The sequence below is a fragment of the Bubalus bubalis genome, chromosome 2, assembly GCF_019923935.1.
Source record: "Bubalus bubalis isolate 160015118507 breed Murrah chromosome 2, NDDB_SH_1, whole genome shotgun sequence".
Lineage (NCBI taxonomy): Eukaryota > Metazoa > Chordata > Mammalia > Artiodactyla > Bovidae > Bubalus > Bubalus bubalis.
The window spans coordinates 165,160,853-165,185,982 of record NC_059158.1 but is presented as its reverse complement, the minus strand read 5'-3'; the positions used below and the strand labels follow the sequence as shown (position 1 = coordinate 165,185,982).

Here is a 25,130-nt window from a genome sequence, read left to right as displayed (position 1 = left end):
TGAACTTATGTTATATATTAATTATGAATGTCTCTGAGCCGTGCTTTAAGTGGGATAAACCCAGGGACCATCCTGTTTCTTTCCTGGAGGGCTTATAACCTTAATGTATTTCAGCACTCATATTTCAGACTATTACTTTCATGGAGAATCATTCCATCCTTTTATTTTCACAGTTGGAATGACTCTCAGCCCCTCTGTCTTCCATTTTTTTCTCCCTTCATGTAAAGCACAGTTTTGCATGGCTTCTTATCCTCCTCAGACTCTTCTAAGGCTGCAGACAAAGGCATCAAATTCAGCATGGTCATTCTAGATCATTTACCACTGAAGTCTTTTGGAAGATATACATTGTCCTGTAATCACCAAAGGCGGTTTAAAAACTAACATCTAAATTAGTCAAGATAGCTGCTGTCTCCCTGGAAAGAAAACTGTAGCCACTTACCATAAACAAATTAATCCAACGTAGATTTCCCCCACTGTATAGGAGCGTCAGGACTGTGTATATAGTCTACAGAAAGAAGCTAAGTTTACACATTTCCGAATTCCCAGGAAAAGAATCTGAACTATCTGAAGTGAGAATGTATATTGGGAGAGAAAAATTTGGCAATCTGCAGGAGGGGAGGAGAGAAAAGGACATGATCTTTCAAACCAGCAGTAAACAAAAAACAACTCTTGACCTTAATGAAACCTTCACAAGAAAAATAGCAGAAAACCCCATCAGGAAGGGAATGTGGGAGCTGAGGGATTGTAGGAGAAAGACAAGGGTTTTCCAGGAATGGCCACAAACAACTGAGCAGTACAGAAGTGACAGATAAGATGTGAGTTCAGCAAACCTAGATTTGAGTCAACAACTGTTCCGGTGATCTTTCCAAAGAAAAAGTAATGAACTACCATTAGTATTCTCTGGTCACGGAGACCAGAATGCCTACCTGATGGTTTCTCCAACCAACGTCTAAGATACTGTTTACTAAGACAGGTGGAAACGAAACAATTATGCTCCTTTCCAATGAGATTTTAATGCAGATGTTTACTTTTTTCTTCTTTTGGTCTTGATTGTTCCAGGCTGTGGTAAGTTCTCTCCCTCTCTCCATTTGCATGCCCTAATAAGCCTCACACTTCCCTCCGTATGGTTTTACTGAACCCTAACTTTTTTGTGCAAATGAACGTTCAGTACCAAGGTAAGATAATCCCACGTCCATTCATTTTGGAGTCATCCTGCATTTCTGGAACTAAATTGTGTTTATTTCAGTTATCTGAATTACAAAAATGTATACTTTGCTTTTCATATCTAGTATCTTTCAGCACAGAGGTCTGTGTAGTATGAAAAGCTACATACACACACATACGCACACAGAAAAACATGGGCACCACATGTTTGAAATATATGGATAGTAGACTAACTGTTGGAACTTGCCTGCTCTGTTCAGGCCACCAGAGTTGCAGCTGATTAAGAAGAAAGCAATGGGCAGAATTTCAAAAGCTGCAGTGATGGCCATTGGTGGGTATCTTCTGGGGTCCTGAAAGGACTATGCCTTTTCCAAATAAAATGAGTATTGTGGAGAAATAGGACTCTCTTTAGTAGTGAACTCTGAGCATTCTTAAAGGCAGTGGTATTAATTCCCAGTATAAGTGATAAACTACAGTAAATCAGGTTAAGTCTCCTGAGATGTAAAAAGAACCTATGTAAAAAAAATTGGAGGACAAGCCAAAGGCAGTAGCATGACAGCACCTAGAGATTTGTGACACAGGATTTTCCCTGTTATTTTGAACTGTATGAACTTTCCCATATTCAACCATTTTTTACTTACAAAGATGGCAATTTCATGTGGCTCAAATAATTATTTTTGAAAAGAACTGGAAGTGAAAGTGTTCATAGCTCAGTTGTGTCTGACTCTTTGTGCCCCAGGGACTGTAGCCCATCAGGCTCCACTGTCCATGAAATTCTCCAGGCTAGAATGCTAGAGTGGGTAGCCACTCCCTTTTCCAGGGGATCTTCCCCACCCAGGAATCAAACCTGGGTCTCCTACATTACAGACAAATTCTTTACTGTCTGAGCCACCAGGGAAACCCAGCTGGCAAGGCAAATTCTTTCAGTATTCACACATTGTCCACAGCTCTGCTTCTCTGACTAGTACATACTTTTTTGTAATTCTTTAAATCCCTTCCCCTATCCATACCATATCAGTATTTTCTACCTTCATTTGTAAATTTGGGGTCATGGGTCCTCAACTCACCTACTAAAAGAATACTTGAAAACCCCTCTAACTAAATAGACTTGGGGGGAAAGGGGAAGGATGGGAGAGAGCTACTTTCAAATGTCCTAACCTTGTTCTTTTTGCAGATTTCTCAGTGAAGTGTGCTGACCGCACACCTGACTGTTTTGTATGCTGCTAGTGTTCTCAGTTGTCTTTGATTTGAAAGTCAAAGTGAGCTTAAAAAGCAAAATGTCCTGTTAAATCTGCAGACCCAAGTACATGCCTGAACATGGTACTCTGTAAACTCAAACCCCAGCTGCCTTTGAACAAAGAAGAACTAATGGAGGTCATTGTGATAAACAGCCTCTTTGATGACTTCTCAGTCACCATTGTTCAAATGATATTCCTATACCTGTCCCCAGACACCAAACGAAGCACGTGAACTGTTGTGTTCAATGGCAGCAGACAATGCATGTCACTTCATATTTGATGATAAAGAAATAACCAAATAGATGGGCACATTCCTCGAACGTGTGCAAAATGAAGGTGCTAAAGATCTAAGAGAAAATCTTGACTATTTCACTAGCATAATCCCCATGGTCAGACATAATTTCCTTTTCATCACAGTACCTTATGTCCCTGTAAAATTCACTTTTTAATATTCAAACTGATGTCTCAAAATCATGCTCCAAGGATTATGGGAATATAATATGTGATCAGCTCGTTGCCTCCACAAAGGCCTTTGTGTAAATATTTTAGTGTCCCCTGTAGACTAGTGCTTTCCCTTTACAGGGTTGACTAGAGTAATGTTATGTCTGCAATGAGCCAGACCCTGGAAAAGAATTTGGCAACTGTTCTTTTGCGGCAAGAACTTTAAAAATGCAAGTCTTGCATAGCATGACTTTTGTAATCCAACACCCTGGCATCATTGACTATGGAAATTTTACACAGAGCTGACTACATGAAACATCCCCCCAAGTGTCCCTGAAGTATTCATTTAAGAGTAATGAATTGCCAGTAGTGATCAAACAACCACTGTAATCAATGAAATCCTTAGGCTCTGGTATTTAGCATGAAAGCAGCAAGTGAATACTCATTGCATAACTTAAAGCATCAGATGGCCCTGGGATGAAATGAGTGAAAGGCCTGGGGAATTTGATTCTATTCATCAAAGGATTGATTCTGTGATTCTGTGATTCTCAATCATGCCTACATGGGTGTAGATACATTTTAAAATCTTGATAGAAAAGGGGATTGAGGGTCAGAGGGAAGAGCATTTGTACTGGGTACAACCATCACCTTCATGTCAGTGTATGATATACCCTTCTGGCTCCCCTCTTATATGAAAGTCACTGAGAAACATATATATATTGGGGTTCATATTTCTATGAAACCATTTCTCTGCACCTGTGAAGTTTTTCTTTTCTTAGTATTCAGCCTATTATGATTTTCTGACCCATCTTTTATATACTAGATTCCCCTTTGGATGCATTCCTCTGTGAGCATTGAATCAGTGGAATATAATAGCAGGGGCACTTATATGTGATGTTCCAGTAATGATCTAGAGCTATTGCAGGATTCTGAAATACCTACCAAAACATCTAAGAAGGAGCCGATGATTTTTGTTGTCAATTTGTTGAAGTATATTTTTATCGTAACCTGTTGCTTTGAAGTTTCATAATCTGTGCATCTTAACTCTGCTGACTCAAAGTCCATGTTTAACTTGGACACGTGCTGATTCCTAACCATGGCAGATCAGGGAGTTGTTGCCATGTAAAATGACACTTTAAAAAGTCAGACTAGCTAGGGAAATGCAGAGGTCACATTTCCTGATGCTTTGAAATGCACTTTTTTCATCACTTCGGAGCAAAAGCAAAAGAGAAACTGCCCCTAGGTTTTCTTCACCTTGGGTCCTATTTATAAGTCAACTATTTCATGCACAGAGCATTAAACTTCCTTAAGATAGTCTCCTATTCCTCACTGGGCTTTGCTTTGATGGTTTCCTTGGGTAAAAGGCAAGCTCACATCCTAGCCATTTTCAGAGATGCCATTTCTCTGGCTCCATAAGCTCTTACACAAACCCTGGCAGACAGCAGATTAACATTTATTCTGCTACACCAGCTCCTTTCTATTCATTTTATAAAATTGTCTCAATAGGTTTGTATCTCCATGTTCTATAAATTGATTAATTCTGATCATAATTCTTTCTGATCAATCACTTACCAAAATATCAAAATAAGCATCAATAGTCCATTTACAATAAGGAAAAGTGTAATTCCCAAGCAAGAGAACTTGAATGTGTATTTTTAAGCACTCAAAACTCAGCTAAACTATTTACCTCGTATTGTGTGTGTGTGTGTGTGTGTGTGCTCAGTACTGTCTGACTCTGCAACCCTATGGACTGTAACCCACCAGGCACCTCTGTCCATGAGCTTTTCTCAGCAAGAATACTGGACTGGGTTGCCATTTCCTCTTTGAGGGATCTTCCCAACCCAGGAATCAAACCTGTAGCTCCATTGCAGGCAGATTCTTTGCCGCTGAGCCACCAGGAAAGCCTTGCCTTATATGAGCCAGAACTCAAATGGCTTTGACAGTGTTTTCCTTTATTACTGTTACTCTCCTCATTATAGCCAACAATCTCCGGTAGGCTGGGCACTGCCCTTAGGGTCTCCTAAGTCTAAGTCTGTACTGTTTCCCATCCTCCAGACCAAGGAGTAAGAATGAAAGAAAGTCACAGGTCATGACCAAGGCCACAAAGGTCATAGGAATGACAATAAAATACTGTTCTTACCACTCCTTTTCTGCTAACTCTGGGCTCAGAAATTTGTTAGGGGGAAAAATTCACAGTGAAAATGTTTCTTTGTGCTAGTTTTCACACCTTGATGAAAAAAATCTTTTCCTGGAATTTGGAAACATTTTTCTCATTGAAATGGAAGCGGTAAATGTGGCTTGAGCTATTGCCCTGTGGGGATTCTGGTTAACAGCCTCAGAAGTCAGTTCTCTTTTGGGTCAGTCTGTCAATTTTAGCCACTTACTTCTGACCTTGAATCAGACAAAACTCCATAAAGCATCAACAGGAAAAAACCTAGCAGGCTGGAAGTCACATGGGATAGGGTCAGACCTCACTACCCCTACAGAGTCTCGAAGACTGATAAGGAGAGGCTCTGCATGCTTTTAACATCATACATCACCGTTTTAGCAGTCTGGAGTCAAGGTACTCACAATCCGCTGTATTGGTCTTGAACATTTCTCAGAGAAATTGTTCAATAAAAACACCTGTACCGAAAGCCATGGAATCTTTTCAAGCTATACTTGGTGCAAATACAAGTGCAAATACATGCTTTTAAGATGAATGCGTTCTAAGAACGGCCTCATTCATCTGTTTATTCATTCAGCTAACGGGCAGGGATGTCTCTCTTAAGACCAGGCACTGTGCTGAACACTGGACATGTAGTGTGGAACAGGACACGTTCCTGCCTTCAAAAAGCCCAGAGTCGATCAGGGAAACAGCAAGGAAACAGGCGATTACCTGCTTAACAGGAACTGTGCTGGTGAACGTGCCTTGTTCCTTATCGTCAGTTACAGCCTATTTATGATACCGAGTACACTCTTCGTGATGGTCAAACACCAGTGAAAGCGCTTTGCATGTATAAAGCACCATACCGATGTGAGTTGTAATCAGTATTCTTAGATCACCTCACATTAGCTGTAGGGGAAAAAAAAAAAAACAGCATCGGAATATTTTACCCAATTTTTTATATGATGAGTATGTTTTTAATGGTCAAAAATATAAAACAAGCAAAAAAAGTATAGCTGAGATATTTAATGACTTCTAGTATCTTCACTCAGCCCTTAAAAGTTATTTCCTGGGCTTCCCTAGTGGCCCAGTGGTAAAGAATCCACCTGCCAATGCAGGAGACACCATTCAATCCCTGATCTGGGAAGATCCCACAAGCCACGGGGCAACTAAACCCATGTGCCACAACTACTGAGCCTGAGCTCTAGAGCCAGGGAGCCACAGCTACTGAGCCCATCTGCCGCAACTACTGAAGCCCGCACGCCCTAGAGCTCGTGCTCCGCAACATGAGAAGCCACCGCCATGAGAAGCCCGTGATCGCAACTAGAGAGCAGCCCCAGCTCTCCGCAACTACAGAAAAGCCCGTGCAGCAACAAAGACCCAACACAGCCAACAAAATTATTATTATTATTTTTAAGTTGCTTCCTTAGGGTAAACTCTGCAGTCAGAAGATTGCAGATGCACTCGGGTTCTTAACTGCAGACTTTCTCCAGTTATCTGAAGCCACATGTCTTCCATAGGAAAAAATGCCTCTGTGTCTCTTCAATGAGAAAGAATTATAAAGATTGTCCCCGTTATCCTCAAAGGAATCTTCCCTTCCCCAAACAAATAAATTGCTGCTAAGTCACTTCAGTCGTGTCCGACTCTGTGCGACCCCATAGACAGCAGAACAAATAAATTAACAGAGCTTAAAACCTACTTCGGAGAAGGCAATGGCACCCCACTCCAGTACTCTTGCCTGGAAAATCCCATGGACAGAGGAGCCTGGTAGGCTGCAGTCCATGAGGTCACTAAGAGTCGGACACAACTGAACAACTTCACTTTGACTTTTCATTTTCATGCATTGGAGAAGGAAATGGCAACCCACTCCAGTGTTCTTGCCTGGAGAATCCCAGGGACGGGGGAGCCTGGCGGGCTGCCGTCTATGGGATCGCACAGAGTCAGACACAACTGAAGCAACTTAGCAGCAGCAGCAGCAAAACCTACTTGCTCCTATGACATAAAAATGATGACATGATTAATTTACTACTTTCAATCTTATGAGGTCTAGCTTTGCAAGAATGTAAGCGATCTATCAGTAAAGTGAATTGAATGATGAAATTGCATACACCCGAGTTGCATCGGGCCCATCATGAAATATTAATGTAAAATAATTTTTAAAGTAGCAAGCAGTACTTGGGAGCATAACACAAGTAATTTCTGTTATGGCTTTTCATCTCAGAGGATGTGGGATGCAGATCAACCCGTTTAGATCCCTTCATGTGCCCCTATGGTTTTTCCTATGCTAGTTTCCAAGACTTTCAGAAGTGTTGATTAAAAATGATACCACTCTGAAAAAAAGTACAGGAGTACTCCAGACTTTGTGTCCTACACCAAACTACCACAGGAGGGCATTCTTCCCCTAAAATATATACAAGCAGGGATTACCAGTGATTTCTACTAATAGAGAAAAATATGTGGAAGGTACCTCTGGAGGTTCTTTGGTCTGACTGGGGAATATTTGCATTAATGACTGATTCTAATATGATATTTTGCTTTCTTCACCTGATTTTTCTCTGATTGTGAATTTTATAGGGAGCTACCCTGTGGCATGGATATCAACCAAAAGACTGGCTGTAATATCTAAGTAAATGGTTTTTGTTTAGCTCATGACTTGCAGTTGGAGTTCTCTAGTAAAATTGGTGGTTCACTATATGTCTTCTGTAGGGATTTTTTGAAGAAGAAGAAGGCAAAGAGTATATTTATAAAGAACCTAAGCTGACAGGTCTCTCTGAGATTTCTCAAAGACTGCTCAAGCTCTATGCAGATAAATTCGGAGCAGACAATGTGAAGATAATCCAGGACTCCAATAAGGTAGGAGAATATTCGTACAGGTGCAAAGAACTGATTTCCTTTTTACTTCACTACATTTATTAAAGTTTTAAATTTTTTTGCCTGACTATGCAAAGTAAACTGCCTAAGCTCTTTTGGTTGGTTGTTTATTGGTTGACTGGTGATGGGAGGGGGAGAGTCAAAAACTTTGTACATGTGTATTTGAGTAGCTTTTAAATAATCTTAAAAACAACTTACCAGCCCCTGCATCCCTCCCATGGTTTGTTTGCATTTGAATAGCAACCAAAGTGTTAAAGCGATTGGGCCCCATGATGGACTGGGAGAAAATAGCAAGAAATTATTTATTCAGCCATGGAGGTCTTCCTGGGTCATAAGAATTTGGAAATCTACCCTCTTGTGACAGTACCAGACTTGCCAATCCCATTGTACTAAGCTACAAACATCCAACTAACCTCCTCCCGGCTCCAGAAAGCAAACACTTATATCCTCTAATGAGATTACTCAGAATCTTTCTAATACACTTTGATTCATTTAGCCAACCTTAATTGAATACCTACTGCATTCCAGGCCCAGAACTAGGAGCTGGGGCAAACAGTCTCTTCCTTCCAGAGCTCACAGTTCACACGGGGCTAGGAAAAGGAGGATGTGTGCAAAAAGCTGGTTAAATAGAGTGCAGTGAAGTACCACAGGCGACACGGTCTGCGCCTTCAAGCCATACAGGGAAAGCTCAGGGCTGGGGGCTCCCTGAACGCCTCATTCTTGGTTGGGTGATGCTTCACAGAGGGCATGATGTTTGAGCTGGGGATTGTAAGGTGAGAGGTGAGAAGGTATTTGCTGGAAGCAAAGGGTAGCTGAGAAACCAGCACATGCAATGATGGGGGTATTTAGGGGAAGGTGTGTTTGAGGAATGGGAGATCTTTGAAGCACAGTGTGGATAGAAGAATGTGACAGAAGGTGGAGCTAGAGAAGACGGTTTGCACTCTAATGTATTGGCCTCTGTTGGGCTACAAAAGAGGTCTTTTATCCTTTTCCTCTTTTACAAAGCTGGTATTTAGAAGGATATAAGATCTGGGTAGAAGATTAGATTTCTGAATCTGGGCGGAAGTTGTTACAAATGTGTTCATCATTCTTAACTTGAAAGGTGCTAACTCCTTCCCCATAAAGAGGGACAAAACTCAAACCACTGTCATGGTCGTCCTCCTACATGGAAAGTAGAGGCAGCTCCTAGTGGTGGGAGAAATGCCAAATTTGGTGTCAGAACAACTGGAGTCTTCATTCCGCCGTGCTACCACTTAGCAGCTGGTGGTCCATCCTGGAGAAGTTGGTTGGTCACTCTGAGTCTCCATTTTTTAATCTGTAAAAATGGTTATATTTATATCTGTCCTACAGTAGCATTACAAATTAGTTCACAAGCCTCCTCAAATCTCTTGAATTAGATAAGCAGCGGATGGGTGAATGGATGGAGAAAGTTGGAAGAAGTTTAAAAACTCTTCAAGAAGTCATTAGAAAAGAGGCAGGGAGCGGGGAGGACCTTTCGCCTGTTTTCCATGCTATTTGTCAAGCCTACTCACCAAAGCAGAGTTCGTTTAAAAAGTTATATAGAATAACTTATTGCAGATTAGAGAAGGCGAGAAATTGAAAAGAAAAATGTTTGCCATCACGTGACAGGTTATCAGTTAATCTTCTAAACCAATGAGGAACCTCCTAACACATTACAAGCCCATAGCTCATGGCTCCAGTCTAGGTAACATGGCTAATTGTAGAGAGAAAAAGAGATGTATTTCCACTCTTTACACGCTTGATTCAAACCAAAGATGAAGATATTGAATACAGAAAAGAAAGAAAATAAAAGATTAAATAATATGTCATAGCCAAGTACTTTTATTTCAGAGCCCCAGGGACTTAGCATGCTGGCTCCGATTTGCTCTCTGTCACCATCTGGCTGCTTGACCACAGTCCAGCCAATTACTCTTTCTGTGGTTTCCATTCACCCAGCCCTCAGATGATGTCATTGGCCATTTTCATCCAAGGGAAAAGGGACGGCTCAGGACGCCAAGCTGCAGGGATACTGGGCTCCCTGCCTTTCTTCCAGGAGCACCCCAGGCCCACCACTCTTTCTCTTCCCACAATGTGTTAAAACAGGTGAACCCCAAGGATTTGGACCCCAAATATGCCTACATCCAGGTGACCTATGTCACGCCATTCTTTGAGGAAAAGGAAATAGAGGACCGGAAGACGGACTTCGAAATGCACCACAATATCAACCGCTTCGTCTTCGAGACGCCCTTCACGTTGTCGGGCAAGAAGCACGGTGGCGTGGAAGAGCAGTGCAAGCGGAGGACCGTCCTGACAAGTAAGTGCCGGTCCCCAAGTGCACGTCCCCCTGCAGGGTCCTGGGTTAGGCTGGACTCGGGAAATCAAGACACTTCAGTCTTGCAGCGTGTGTGCATTCGTGCTAAGTCGCTTCAGTCAGGTCCAACTCTGTGCAGCCCTGTGGGCTGTAGCCCACCAGGCTCCTCTGTCCCTGGGATTCTCCAGGCTAAGAATACTGGAGTGGGTTGCCATGCCCTCCTCCAGGGGATCATCCCAACCCAGGGGTCGAACCCAGATCTCTTACCTCTCCTGCATTGGCAGGCAGATTCTTTACCACTAGCATCACCTGGGAAGCCCCTCAATCTTGGCAGACAAGGACCCAACATGTGCTAACTTGAAAAATGTGTCCCAGGAAGCCCAGACTTCCTCTTGTCCCTTCTCTTTGGAAACAAGTGACCCTTGATAAGTCAGCCAAAACAGAAACTGTCATAGAGTTAAGTCACTTTATCTGCCGCTTCCCTTTAGATCTTCCAGTGGTGATGGTCATGGTGTCTTGGGAAAGGCACTCTGAGCATTCCTCTCCTCTCTCCCCGAACCTACCCTCAGTCATTGCAGTCAACTGCTCTCAGAATTGTGTGCTTTGGGGCAAGATTCTAAACCACTCGGGAATTCAGGTTTCTCATCTGTGAAACAGATGCAGAGGGTTTTCCTCTAGCATCCCTTCCATACTATCTAGATCTACTCTATGAGCTGGTCATCCTTTCCACAGACATTCAGTAAGTGCCTATAGGTGTCGGACAGTGTTCTGAGAATTCAAATAGATAAAACACAATTCCTGCCTTCAAGGTGCTCACTGTCTGATAGGAAAAAGAGCAAATAAAGCAAGAATTTTAGGTGAGCCCAGCATGAGAAATGAAATGGGAACCCCCCAGAGAGGAACTTAAGGCAGACTCAGGTCATGGGGAATGAACACAGGCTTCTGAATGAATGAGACCCAAGGCATCTTCAGAGGTGAGCAATCCTGGGTTTTGTAGTAGGTACGTGGCTAGCAGCCACATCCAAACTATGAGAAAACAGTCACCTTCAGTAAACTTTACCAGAACTTTTGTAATAAAAAAAGAAACTAGAACAAAGCTATTATAGTCTGTGCTTATTGTTGTTTAATCACTAAGTCATGTCCAACTCTTTTGTGACCCCACAAGGCTCCTCTGTCCATGGGATTTCCCAGGCAAGAATACTGGAGTGGGTGGCCATTTCCTTCTCCAGGGGATCTTCCCAATCCAGGGACTCAACCTGCATTTCCTGCATTGCAGGTAGATCCTTTACCACTGAGCCACTGGGGAAGCCCCATAGTATATGCTGTTCAGTATCTATTTAAGAATTCTTTATTGTGACTCAATGTAGTTTTTATTTGAACTACAAGTTGTGGTGGAAACTCATCTTTTCAGTGTTTAGAGACTCTATAAAGGTCTAGTCCAGCCTTGGCAATGAGGAGATGTTGCTAGTGACGTGGGGAAGAGCATGCCAGGCACAAGTAGCTGGGAGAAAAGTAAGAGGTGTGTGAGAGCACAGCACATAGAGAAAAATGGCTCACATATATAGAGAACGTGCAGGGTAGAATGCTCTGAGTGCGAAGACTCAGGGTCATCCGACCTTCAGGGGAACCCATGACTTTTCACTAGCCCTCGACCTTGAAATGCTCTTGTATTGCTTTTGTGCAGCAAGTCACTTGTTCCCCTACGTGAAGAAGAGGATACAGGTCGTTAGCCAGTCGAGCACAGAACTGAATCCCATTGAAGTGGCGATTGACGAGATGTCCAAGAAAGTTTCCGAGCTTAACCAGCTTTGCACGATGGAAGAAGTGGACATGATCAGACTGCAGCTCAAACTCCAAGGCAGTGTCAGTGTCAAGGTGAGCGTCACCCAGAGCTGAGGTGCACACGCTCAGTGGAACCTGGTACAAAAATGATGCCCCTTGGAATTCTTTGACAAAGAGTATAAGAGACATTTTTCTGGTTTTGATACCATCCAACACCTTTATCTGAATCTTTAAAATGTTGTTTCCTTGTGGAGGTACCAAACACCTAGGGGAAATCTTTCTTAGGTTTTAGCTAAAATAAAACTTTTTTTTTTCAACTCTCCTTTCCCATCTTCTCTGGATAAACTGTGTTCTATATTCTAAATTCTAACAAATGAATTAATGAGTGAATTAGCATGGCTTTTTAAAATCTGTCAGAAACAGACGTACAAAATTGTTCAAAAACAAAAATGTGTAAATGTTTATTCATTCATAAATGTGCATCAGTATTTATGTCAAGGTCCTGAGAGGAAGCAGATGGCATGTTCACAGTGAGGAAATGAAGAGAATATAATTAAATAGACTCTTTTGAGAATGTATAAGCAGTATTTAGGAAAACCAAAGAGGGCAGGCACTTGGGGCATAAGACTGAGGGACTATCACCCTCCCCAAACCTGAAGACTCAGGGGAGAGAAGAGTTATTGGAAGAAGAGAGAGAGGTGAGAACCAACTCATGATAGACAGACACAGTTTCTTCTGGGGAATTACAAGGAGGAAGTCATGGGCCTAAATACTCTGACAGGGCTGAGACTAGGGTGCAGTGAGCGAGGCATTTCCCTTGGGCACAAAATTAAGGGAGCATCAAAAAATTCAGTAATCAAGCTAAAATAATACTTTAATGCTCCACTTCTAAAAATAAAAGTAACTTCACAAAACCAGATTGAACAAAGTATTAAAATTTTAAATAAAGGCAGGCCAGTAACAGTGCCGCAAGGAGCCATGCAGGAGGCTGAGGCCAAAGGAAAACAGTACCACTGATCTTGATGCTGACCTGGCTCTCCTCTTCCCTGCCCACCTCTTGTCTGTATCCCCATGGCTGACTCAATGATAGTAATTTCTTTAAAGCCAGAAGGCAAAAGGGCCATTGTTACACTCCAAATGGGACAGCTTCCCTCAGCACATGGCTGAGCAGCGGAAGGTTGAGAGGGATCCAAAGAAACTAAGGGAAGTATTCTGTAGGGTTCGTCCTCTCTACCAGACGGGCAGCAGCTGGTGAGCAAAGCCATCTGAAGATGCCTCAAATACAGCATTGGTTTCCTCCCTCTTTCCCCTCATTCCTTCCCAGCCCCACAGTCATAGGCAAGGATCATATGCCCTAAAGAATGCAAACCCCTTCACTAATGAGAGCCTATGCATGCTTGCGAGCATGACCTGGGCCTGGCATTGTGCCTTCATTCAGCAAATCTAGAAAGTCCCTCCCTGGACCAGAATCTGCCAGACTGTCCAGTGAGACACGACAGAACAGTGGTGCCCGGTGCACGATGCCAAGATCACGACCACTGTGGAATGTAGCGGTGTGTTTGCTTGAATGTTTATAGGAGGAAAAGTGACTAGCCCAGCAAACATTTGACTTCACAGATGTTGAATGTATTTAAGTAGATAAAGATGAGTCTAGTTTTCAGAGTTATTAAGAAAATAACATTTCTTGCCGAATCTGTGGATGTAGCAAAAACATGACATGGTGGCCACACGACTGAAGTTTAGGAAGGATGGCAACGAAGTGTGGAGTTCAGATGCGTCCTCTAGTCGCTCACTGATTGGTCTAGAGATAGCAGATCAGACAGATACAAGGGGATGTGAGAGAATTAGGGGGGCCACATGGAGGAGGCGCCTCTTTCTAGCCATGGAGAGGACTCCATGGAGGAGATATTACCGTTCTTAGCCAATTCTCTTCTCCCCGATAGGTTAATGCTGGACCAATGGCCTATGCACGGGCTTTTCTTGAAGAAACCAATGCAAAGAAATACCCTGACAACCAAGTAAAGCTTTTGAAGGAAATCTTCAGGTAAGACTTTCCCTGTTGAGCTGTTCCTCCTTGAATTCCTTCAGACAGGGCGTCATGAATCAATGCCCCCAGGGGGCCACCTGACAGACCCTCTTCTCCATAGCCTAGTTTATCAGCAGCCTGACTTCAAGTTGCCACTTTCTTATTTTGTTTCCTTTTAATATTTATGTATTTGGCTGTGTCAGGTTTTAGTTGAGGCACACAGGATCCTCGTTGCATATGCAGGATCTTTCCTTGGGGTGCACGAGCTCTCTAGTTGTAGTGTGTGGGCTTACTTGCCCCACGTATATGGAATCTTAGTTTGCCTGACCAAGGATCAAACCCACCTCCTCTGCATTGCAAGACAAATTCTTAACCCTTGGATCACCAGGGAAGTCTCTAAATTGCCACTTTCTGAAAGTTCAAGAAAGTGAAAGTCGCTCAGTGGTATCAGACTCTTTGTGACTTCACGGACTATACACTCCATGGAACTCTCCAGGCCAGAATACTGGAGTGGGTAGCCTTTCTCTTCTCCAGGGGATCTTCCCAACCCAGGGATCAAACCCAGGTCTCCCACATGGCAGGCAGATTCTTTACCAGTTGAGCCACCAGGGAAGCCACTTTCTAGGGTTGCTTGTTAATTTGCTTATTGCCGTCACTAAAGGCAATTTGCAGATGCGTGTGGCCAGGCCCTGGATGTGAATGAGCGCCTCATCAAGGAGGACCAGCTGGAGTACCAGGAGGAACTGAGGTCCCATTACAAGGACATGCTCAGCGAGCTCTCGGCAATCATGAATGAGCAGGTGAGGCTTTCCCCGTCTATGCATAGGAAGTGCCCATTCTATCCCCCATGCCACAAAGACAGGAAAGAGTCTCTTTCTTTTCCTGCTACTGAAATCCCTGCACTTTCACGAACACCTTGTTCCTGAGCTGTTCTCTTCCCCATGTACATCACCCCTTGTCTCAAAGAAGAGAGATCAGATTGGAGAAAAATCTGTAGAAAAAGAAAATTGAGAACCCAGATGCTTTCCAGTTTTCAGAGACATTTATCCAAACCAGACGTGTGTTGGTTTTCTAGAACAGATGATGCCTCATTAGACACCAAGAACGCTGGGTGACGTTCCTGCTAGAGTTTATTACCACGCCCAGAGCTCCTGATTCAGGACCTCACAACCTCCAGGCTGGGATGTGCAGTTCCACAGTACTGCCACTAGGGGTCTCTGCACCATTCTCAGGAAGAAGACAGGAACGTAGGGTCCTGGACTTTTATGGTTAAGGTTGCCTCTACAGAGGCTGACCCTCTAGACGATATGCAGATTGGGATAAACTTAACCCTCCATCCCACAAGCAAGTCATTCATGATTTCAGTATGTTCCATAAGACTGCACAAAATGTGGACATTCAATAATCACTGCTTTGGGGGGTATTGAGAATCAAGTGATCAAAACCAAATTCAGTTTGTTTGGACCTACTTCCAGCATCCATCAACTCTCACACTCCACCTGGATGTCTCTTCACCCATGGTCCCTTCAAGGAGTTAGATGTGTTCTTTACAGAATAACTGAGGGGGAGAAGTTGAGCTAACCTCCCAATAGTGCCTCATGCATGGTAGCCATTCATTAAGTATTAAGTCCTTCTCCTTTCCTGAAATGGAAAATAGTGTTTAGTGTTATTAATATATAACGCTGTCACAAAACATGAAATGTGTCATACCCTTCTTTTATTCTAATTAAATTTCCCTTATTTTTTTTTCTCTTCTTTTCCATCTCATTCTACCCACATTTTAAGTTCTCCATAGCAGTTAGAGAAAGAAATGGTTATTTGACTTATGTTGCAAAGAAAAAAATCTCCTGGATAGGATTTTTAGTGGAGAAAGTGTTGGTTTGGAATTGTTAAGGGGTAATGGGAATTAAATACTCAGGAGTGATGCCTTAACAAATGGGGAAATCATAAATCTGAGAGTGAAACAAAAAGAACAAGCAATGGATCTGTACATTGGAAAAGATGACAAAGAAATGATTGTTTCCAACTGTAAATTGCATCTGACCTTGAAACTTTGGGCAAAAATGCTTTTCTCTTTTTTTCCTGGCAGCTCTGCCGTGGTCCATGTCTATACAGCTTCTGTTCCTCTGTGTCTAGTATTTCCCTCAGTACTGTAAGCAAAAGCGGTATGTTATTCTTTCCTTATGTCGACTCTGTCCTTTGTGGCCTTCTGGTCTACCTGTTCCTTTTCCCCAGATACCTCCATAGTCACAAGTGTTCTGTAAAAATGCTTATTTAATTAAATCTACTTTGTTTCCATTTCAAGGTAGGTCAATATTAAAATAAAAAGCCTACTAAAATAAAAAAGCTAATTAACAACTTAGCGTTTAAAAGAAAAATATATGTCCTATCAACTTCTAAAATATATTTGAGCTCATTTGTATCCAAAATGAAGATTCATTATATCTTAAAGGGCTCAGAAAAAAAAAAAAAAAAACAGAGACAATGGCCAGGTGATTTAGAGGAAGGAAAACAACTTTTTTTCTAGAAAACTTTTGCTAACAGAAGCAGAATTTGACTCTGAGCGTCCTAGAAACTGACGTAAAGAAACTAATGGATTACACAGGTCTTATTATTTAGCAAAAGAAATAGATCTGTTGGCAGGAAAGATAAACTTTCTCCTGGTCCTGAGCCGCTATAGTGATTTGTCACATAGGTTTTATATATGGACAATGACTACGGTGTTCGTGATATCCTCAAAAAAAAAAATGTTTTCTTTAAAAATGTCTTACTCTATTAAATGGCCATTCCACATTTCCATCTTAGATTAAAATGAGGAAAAAATATTCACTTCTAACTCTGAAGAGGAAATTCTAGAAGAGGCACTATTTAATTGATAATTATCAACCATAAGTTTAAGTTAACCATAGCAAAACTATGTATTCTGCAGCAAAATAAGCTATCTTTATGACAAATATTGATAAGTGTCTTGAGTTGGTTGTAATGTCAGAAATAGCAAAAGATGGGGTCCTTAAAGTCCAAAGTAGTTTTAAAAGTGGGTGTAAATCTCAATTCAAATTTATAACAAAAAATGTTTGCTTCTTTCCTCAATATTTTTATTAAAAAGGCATTTGACCCTAATGTTTGGGTTGGCACTCTAGTAGAGGGAAGGGTAGTCAAATTTTAGCATAATCCTATAATGCATGAATGAGCCTTAATCTGTGACGCATGAATACCTTTACATACCTTGATACTCATCCACGTATTCTGGAAACAGATACATGTATAATTACAGTGAAGAGAGGAATTCTACCATTAAACTTGTTAACAATAGAAACAGAATGGATAGACAGACATAGAAAAACAGAAATAGAATTGATTATGCAGTTCATTCCGAGAGCGTCCAGAAAAGTCTAAGGTAAAAGGCAAATACTAAAGCCACTGCCTAATGAAAGAACCTTCAATATCAGGAGTGGGATGGAGCGGGATGAAGTAGATGCTCATGTGTAAAAATGGAGATGTGGACATGGAGCTGCTAAAGTGACAAGTAGGCAGTAATTACCTTTTCAGACAGCCAGGATGCCAAGCTATTTTATAAATGGCCAAAAACCTTAAAAGCCTCTTTTGATGGAGGCCAAAGTAATACATATAACTATTGGATGAAACATAAGATGCTGATTTGCTGTCTGTTTCAATGTTTAAAAGGATGACAGCATAGTGAAGTCAACACTGGTAACGGATAGCAAATATTAAAAAAAAAAAAAAAAAACATGGGAGGGAACACATCTATTCTGTTACTGTGCCAAGCAGGCCAGATCCAAAGGCATGTTGCTTTTTGAGTTTCAGATACATTGTTTGCCAATGTATTTAAACAGAGCTTGTGACACTGATCATAAGGAGAACTTATTGGTAGTATAAGATACACAGATGCTGTGGGGACAGAGAAGCCATTCTCTCCCGGAAAAGCAGTAGAGCCAAAGCCTGGTAATGTGTAAAGTCAGTGAGAAAACCAGGAATTTTAAATATTCATTAAGCCTCTTCTACACCAAGGTTTTAGAGGTGCCTGGGGTTTCTGGAATTGTTACTGTGTTCACATATCATTAGTTGAACAGATCTGACAGGGAAGTACAGTTAGGGCATATTAACATTATTTTCGAAAGTAAAATCAGGTCAAGGTATATTTTTTTTTCCTCCTATTTCCATTAATGGAAACATTTAAATGAGGCTTCAGATGTTTTCTTTGGGGGCAGATTTTGACAATACTTATTATGACCTTTGCAAATAAAATAAAATTCCAGAATTACTCAAACACATCCATAAGATTCATTCACATTTAAAAACATATCTGATAGTTGAAGAGAATCAGGAAACTACTTTAAATCTGGTCAACATGGCTGAGATGTAGGCTGGGGAGAAAAAGCTCTTCAGATTATACAGAGTGAAGTAAGTCAGAAAGAAAATCACCAATACAGTATATTAATGCATATATATGGAATTTAGAAAGATGGTAATGATGAGCCTATATGCGAGAGAGCAAAAGAGACACAGATATAAAGAACAGATTTTTGGACTCCATGGGAGAAGGCGAAAGTGAAATGATTTGAGAGAATAGCACTGAAACATGTATAGTACCATGTGTAAAATAGATGACCCGTCCAAGTTCGATGCATGAAACAGGGCACTCAAAGCCATTGCACTGGGACAACCCTGAGGGATGGCATGGGGTGGGAGGTGGGAGGGGGGTTCAGGATGGGGGACACATGTACCCCCATGGCTGATTCATGTCAGTATATGGCAAAAACCACCACAATATTATAAAGTAATTAGCCTCCAATTAAAATAATTTTTTTTTAAACTCAAGTTTGATAAGAGCATTTTCAAAATTTGCAGATTCCTTGTGGGGAAATTTTTTTTAAAGTCAGTGTTCTGGGTTTTGCTTTTGTATTTGAGGTTATTAACACAGACCTCTCTATTATTGTTTTGTTTTATCACATTGTGTTTTGTCCTGTCTGAAGATTACCTACCGGGACGACCCATCAAAGCGAGGAGTGGAGCGAACTTGCACTCGAGTAATTAACAAGGCGGCTCCCTCGCTGCCCACAGTCTCTGTCTCACCCAGTGGAGAAGTTTGAGAAGTCCACAGCATCGGACACTCCTCCTTCAAGGGAACTCTGAATTTGCAGCTAATCTCGGGGAAGAGAAAGATAACATTTAATTTATTTGAAGTTTTTATGGTGGTGTTCATATTGTTTTTTACCTCGCTAGCTTGAGAATTTTGCCAGCCTCCAGATTTGCACATTTCTTACAATTTTTTTTTCCTTTGAGTGACGTCGATCAAGCCAAGCTGAATATTTGCTATGAAATTCCAATGAATGTGTAATTCAAAAGCTGACTGTAAGTCTGCTGTCGGTCACATTATGTTCAATACCCAGTCCTCGCACACATATTTTAAAGGTCAAAGTGAATGTTTTTGTAACATTTAAGCATATTTCAGATGTAAATAGAAGATTGTAAAATATATGGTTTTTACCAAATTTAAAAGGACATTTTTAAGTATTACTTATGACATTGCTAAAATTATATGAATAACATTTCAGATACTGTTATATTAAAATATTTGTGTATGTGTACAAAAGTGTTGATAAATACTAATCTTTAAAGTTTGTGGAGTTTATTTGTAATATATGTGCTCTCAAAAGCAATGAGATGTGAAATTATGGAAGCCTTTTGTTGTTCATAGAAATAAAAAAAATACAATTACTTTGCATTTGGTTCCCTCTTGAAGAGTGGGAAAGTTGCCACTAAAAGTTGTTCATGGGACTGGGCAGCTGCTGAATGCCTACTTATGATTTATGATGCCTTAGCAAGAAGTCGGGACAAGGACTTGAACCTCAGCAGGACAAAGATTCAAAGATCAACTAGACAGACCAGGGTTTTCCAATCCCAAGAGATAACTAGACTGATTGGAAGAAGATACATTGAATCAGAATCTTAAGGGTTATGGTAATTTTTAGGACTCTGCACAGATATTCCATTCTATAAATCTGTGGTGGGATTGCACTTTCGTACCTTTTTTTTGTTGTTGCACTGGGTCTTTGCTGCTTCACACGGGCTTTCTCTGGTTGCAGGAAGAAGCAGGGGCTACTCTGTCACAGTGCACAGGCTTCTCATTGCAGTGGCTTCTCTTGTGGAGCACAGGCTCTAGGTGAGCAGGCTTCAGTAGCTGCAGCATATAGACTCAGGAGTTGCAGCACATGAGCTCAGTAGCTCACCAGCTTACTTGCTCAGCAGCATATGGAATCTTCCCAGCCCTGGGATTGAACCTGTGTCCCCTGCATTGGCAGGCTGATTCTTATCCACTTTGCCACCAGGGAAGTCCTTGTGCCTTTTTTGAAGCTAGAGTTGACCACTCTTCAGCCATTGAAATGTCAGCCAGTCCGGGTCCTGCTTGCTTGACTACACATGCACCCTGCACTAGACCCACAGTGTTCTACTCACTTGAAAACAAAACAAAACCAAAGCAACGGCTTTGCTGATGGTCCAGTGGTTAAGAATCTGCCTGCCAATGCAGAGGATCTTCACGACCCAGGGACTGAACCTGGGCCTCCCACATTGCAGGCAGATTCTTTACCGTCTCAGCTCCCTGGGAAGCCCTCCACCACATAAACCCAGCCCGTATACATCAGGACTCAGCTGAATTCACACCTGTGGTGGCCACTGTGATAGGACACCCAGAGCCACCTTTCAGGGTTGAGACTCCTGTTTCCCCAGCAGCCAGCTCTCTAGGAAACTCACATTCAATGACTGGTTGATGGCAGGAAGGGCAAAGGCCTGGCCTCACTGTCTCAATTCAAGATGACTCTGGCCATCCAGGCTCCCCAGCTCTGACTTGAGAGCAACCTGAGACTACATCACAGTTCATCTCCTTCTCTCCACAAATCCTTTGAAAAGGATTCTCAGGAGACATGGACTCCCAACACATTTCCTGCATATAAATCTCCACATCAGAGTCTGTTTCTTGGGGGAACAGATCAAGTCAAGAGCTTTTCCAGAAGCTTTGCTCACATGACTTCTAATTCCCTGTCCTGCCTTAACACATACACCCATGTCATCCATTTTTCTCCCCTTGATTATGTTGTCAGTTATCATTTCACATGTCTGTGTGTTCTTTCCAACCATGTCAGGGCCGGCTTGAAGGAAGATTATGTCTTGATCGTCTCTGCAGTCTTGGCAATTCAAATTATTGCCCTGAACTTCAGAGTTTTGGAGTCATTTCTCAAAGTTCTATTGGAATGGAGCAGTTCCAGAGAAAATGCTAGGGCAGGGAAAGGGGAGCCAAGGGGGAAAGAGTAGATTGTGGGAGGATGGATTTGGAGCTAGAAGTCACTGTCCGAACAAGTGTCCATGAATCTCTTCTATAAGGAGATGTACATTTTTTTTTAAATGATCAGCATTGACTGCTTTTGGTTTGTTTTCAGTTCTCAGCCTTAGCAGGGTTTTGCCACTGAAGTATTTGGCACTGGATACGTACATCTGTGGAGCAAACTCAGGCAGCATTATTAACAACATGATCTTTTCATTTGGAAGCTACCCAACTCCTCTCTGCTCCCAGCTCCTCTGTATCTTCGTGCCTCCCCATCGCCCAGTGACCTAATGTCGCCTCCCCACAGTCCCTGCTCCAGCCCTCCACCCAGTCTTGTCTTCCTCAAGCAGAACCCCCACCCCTTCTCCATCTCTGTTTGTCTTGCTTCCAGATGGATTCCAGTTCAAATACCAATTCCAGTCAAAACGAAGCTGTTGGGAATTCTCTGGTGGTTCGGTGGTTAGGACTCAAGAGTTTTCACTGCCGAGGGCATGGGTTCGATCCGTGGTCAGATGACTAAGATCCCACAAGCCACTGGATTGAGGATTGTGTGAGACCACCTCTAGTCCCAGAAGGTATGGGCAACTGACCAGGCACCAGACAGGTGAGAGCAGTGCTGTGCTGTGATTTTCACATTCCTGCGTGAAACCTGCTGAAACACTAACACCAAGCTGCCTCAAACTGTTGATCCAACGACTGATCGAAGGAAAAAGTGGTATGGTTTCCTGGGGAAATTGGTATCCTCAGAGGACAATCTTTCACTCAAAAGAATGAATTTTGAATTGATGAAATTTTACGTCTTCAGATAGTCTGCCTGTAAAGTTCTTCCTCAACCCATATCCCTCTCCACCATCTCACTAAACTAGCCATCATCTCTATCTAGGATATTCAGTTAAATTGCATCTAAGTGAAGTAATAAATGTGTTACAAAGAGCCATACCTGGTTAAGATCTGAAGTCTCAGGTATGTTCTTGGGCCAACCACTTTAGCTGTCTGAGAGAGGGCCATGATTGCTACTGAACAAGTGGTTCTAAAAATTAAATGCAAAAAACAGCCATTTTGGGGTACTTTGTAGAGCAGCAGCAGCAGAGTGATATACATAGACAGCATATGTTCATTGAAATTTTTCAATTAGCAATCCTACCAGGTCACCCTATTTTCCCACACCATTCCAAAACAATCAGCATCTGATTCTTCTGATTCTCAAACAACAGTCAAAGTCTGATGGCTACTGAGAGAGCCACCTGTATATAATGTGAAGAGGAAAATTCTGATAATGTGAGAAAGTTTGTCTGGGATCTTGAATTTTCTAAGTGTGAGAAGAAATTTAAGAAGAGCTAAGAGTTGGCATCTGAGAACTCTCTAGGAGTGTCCTTTGCAACTCTGCCCTGGTTATGTACTGAGATTTAACAAGGAAATCCACGGTCTACTTTAGACAAAGAGTCCCATCCCAACCAGAAGTACCTTTGCCTGTGATGGAACAGGATAAGCGTCAAATTACTTAAAAGCACATGAGAGGAAGTGCTTTGAAGAGAACAGATAGGCAGATATATATATATGTTTGGGTTCAGAACATGGGTGAGTAAAGTGTTCCAGGTGAATAATAGAGATGGGGAGACACTAGCAAGATAAAGAAATTCCCATGAAAGCTCTAAACTCCTGCACCTTGACGTTCTTGTAGGGAATGCATGTGGTTGGGGAGGGGAGGAAAAAGAGGAGTAATTTGATGGAGAGATCATAAATCACAAATCTCAAGAGAGACGCTACAGCGAGCACATAAAGTTGATCTGAGAGGGATAAGAAGGGAAAGATAAATCAAAACATGCCCAAATGGGGTTCATGAAGGTCATTTGGAGAAGGTAATGGTGATTGAGCCTGAGTAATTGAGCAAAGGTTTACAAAGAATAGCTTTAAATAACACTAATGTCAAGGATTCTCCAGAGGAATCTGCTTGCAATTTTCTTACATCATTAATATTAATACCCCACTATAAAGCCATTGTTTCTTGGATGTATTCCTAATGTATGAAGAATATTTGTATTTAAAAGCTCATGACTTTCTTTGTATTTCATCAAAAGCCACACAACTGTAACTACTAAATCCAAGGTAGGTGGACATTTCTAAAGTTATAAATAAGACAGTGTGGTATTTGCAGGATTATTTTATTGAACAGAATGGCCCAAGAATGAGGGTCTGTTTCATAATACTTGCATGAAATGTAGAGGGTTCCTTTAGATTTCTATGGGACTTCCCTTATGCCATATTATTTTTCCCTTTGATGAGCAATTATTTTAAGAAATAAAGAATAAAAGTAAAGTTCTACAAATCAAGTCAAATCAATTTAATGACAACAACCAAAAGGAATTTTTGCTTTTTAACAAAAGTCAAGTAAAATGGAAATCTAGCTTGAAGACTCTGGAGTGTTCTACAAAAATATTTCCAGTTAGTGTCCCAGGCCAAGGTGGAGGCCTTTCACCACCTCAGCTCAAAAACACCCCTTTGGATTCCGAAAGTCAAATTGACCCATCACATTCTATCTAGCGGTTTCCAAGTTTCAGCCTCTCCCTCTAAACAGCTGAGCAAAAGACATTGCTGCTGGAGGTTTATTGGCTGTGTGTGTGTGTGTGTGTGTGTGTGTTTTCAGTTGTGTCTGACTCTTTGTGACCCCAAGGACTATAGCCAAACAAGGCTCCTCTGTCCATGGAATTTTCCAGACAACAATACTGGAGTGGGTTGCCATTTCCTTTTCCAGGGATTCTTCCCAACCCAGGGATAAAACCCACATCTCTTGCATCTCCTGCATTGGCATGCGGATTCTTTACCCCTGAACCACCAGGGAAGCCCATTAATTTGGATATTTCTAAGCCAAAGGATTCGGGACGTGTATGTGGCCACTTATTTTGCCTTCAACATCTAGAAGGGCTGAAAATAAGAGTCCTTTTCAGAAAGAAACTGTTTCCATTAAGATTCTAAGCCCAAGAATTGCAGATGATGATTCAAAACAATCTATACCTTTTTTTTTTTTTTTTTGAGGGACCTTGATTCTGATACTACAGATTTTTATTGTTACTACTGGGAAAAATTGAGAATGGACAGTATAGTAAGTCCCCTACTTACGAACCTACGAGTTTCAAACTTTCAAACATGTGGACGTGCATTCCCATGTCCAGTCACATTAAGTTAGTTCACGTGTCTGGTGTACATTGTCACATGCGTGCATCCTCTACAAATGGTTGTGCTTTTGTGTACTTTGCTGTACAATACTTTATAAAGTACAGTGGTACAGTATGTCATGTATTTATTTCAAGCCCAGAACCTACACCATCAACATCAAGTGTGAGTGAAATCGCAGCTTGCCCCCCATCTCCTATTGCTGAAGATCTTTCAGCTCTACCATTTCCCACCTCCTCTCAGTGACTCTTCCTGCCTGTTCACTCAATGCCAGCCCTTTTACACCATTGTTTACTCTTCTACTGTGATTTTCAAGGCACTACAACATTAAAAGTATTTTCTTTATTTTTCGAGTTTGCTTTTGGCGTATTATTTATATGGAAAGTGTTATATACCTATTACAGCACAGTAGTTTAGAGCCGATTGACTGGATACCTAGGCTAACTTTGTTGGACTTACTAACAAATTTGACTTACAAACATGGTCTGAGAACAGAACTTGTTGGCATGTAGGGGACTTACTGTAACAGTCTTTTATAAACTCACTTCCTTCTACAGTGTAACTTGAGTGTGTAACTGTGCTAACAGAGACTCTCTTCAAAGAAGCAAAATGTCTTTCTCCATCTTCCTTTCCCATCT

At 41.7% G+C, this 25,130-nt stretch overlaps 1 protein-coding gene across 13 annotated transcripts in view; it reads left to right on the top strand.

Annotated features, from left to right (window-relative positions):
- Positions 1 to 19,719, top strand: part of DOCK10 (dedicator of cytokinesis 10) — a 302,832-nt gene extending 283,113 nt beyond the window's left edge. For 6 of the 13 annotated variants that reach the window (XM_025278357.3, XM_045164608.1, XM_045164609.1 and 3 more), the window contains 8 exons: positions 1,060 to 1,065; positions 7,696 to 7,842; positions 9,964 to 10,174; positions 11,856 to 12,046; positions 13,897 to 13,997; positions 14,641 to 14,779; positions 16,069 to 16,144; positions 18,974 to 19,719. In XM_025278357.3, coding sequence (XP_025134142.3) covers positions 1,060 to 1,065; positions 7,696 to 7,842; positions 9,964 to 10,174; positions 11,856 to 12,046; positions 13,897 to 13,997; positions 14,641 to 14,779; positions 16,069 to 16,144; positions 18,974 to 19,035 — 933 coding nt within the window. In that variant the 3' untranslated portion in view covers positions 19,036 to 19,719. Of the gene's footprint in view, positions 1 to 1,059; positions 1,066 to 1,424; positions 1,496 to 7,695; positions 7,843 to 9,963; positions 10,175 to 11,855; positions 12,047 to 13,896; positions 13,998 to 14,640; positions 14,780 to 16,068; positions 16,145 to 18,973 lie in introns of those variants that run through there. The other 7 variants (XM_025278360.3, XM_006049516.4, XM_025278361.3 and 4 more) reach the window with 4 other exon arrangements.
- Positions 19,720 to 25,130: the final 5,411 nt, after the last annotated feature.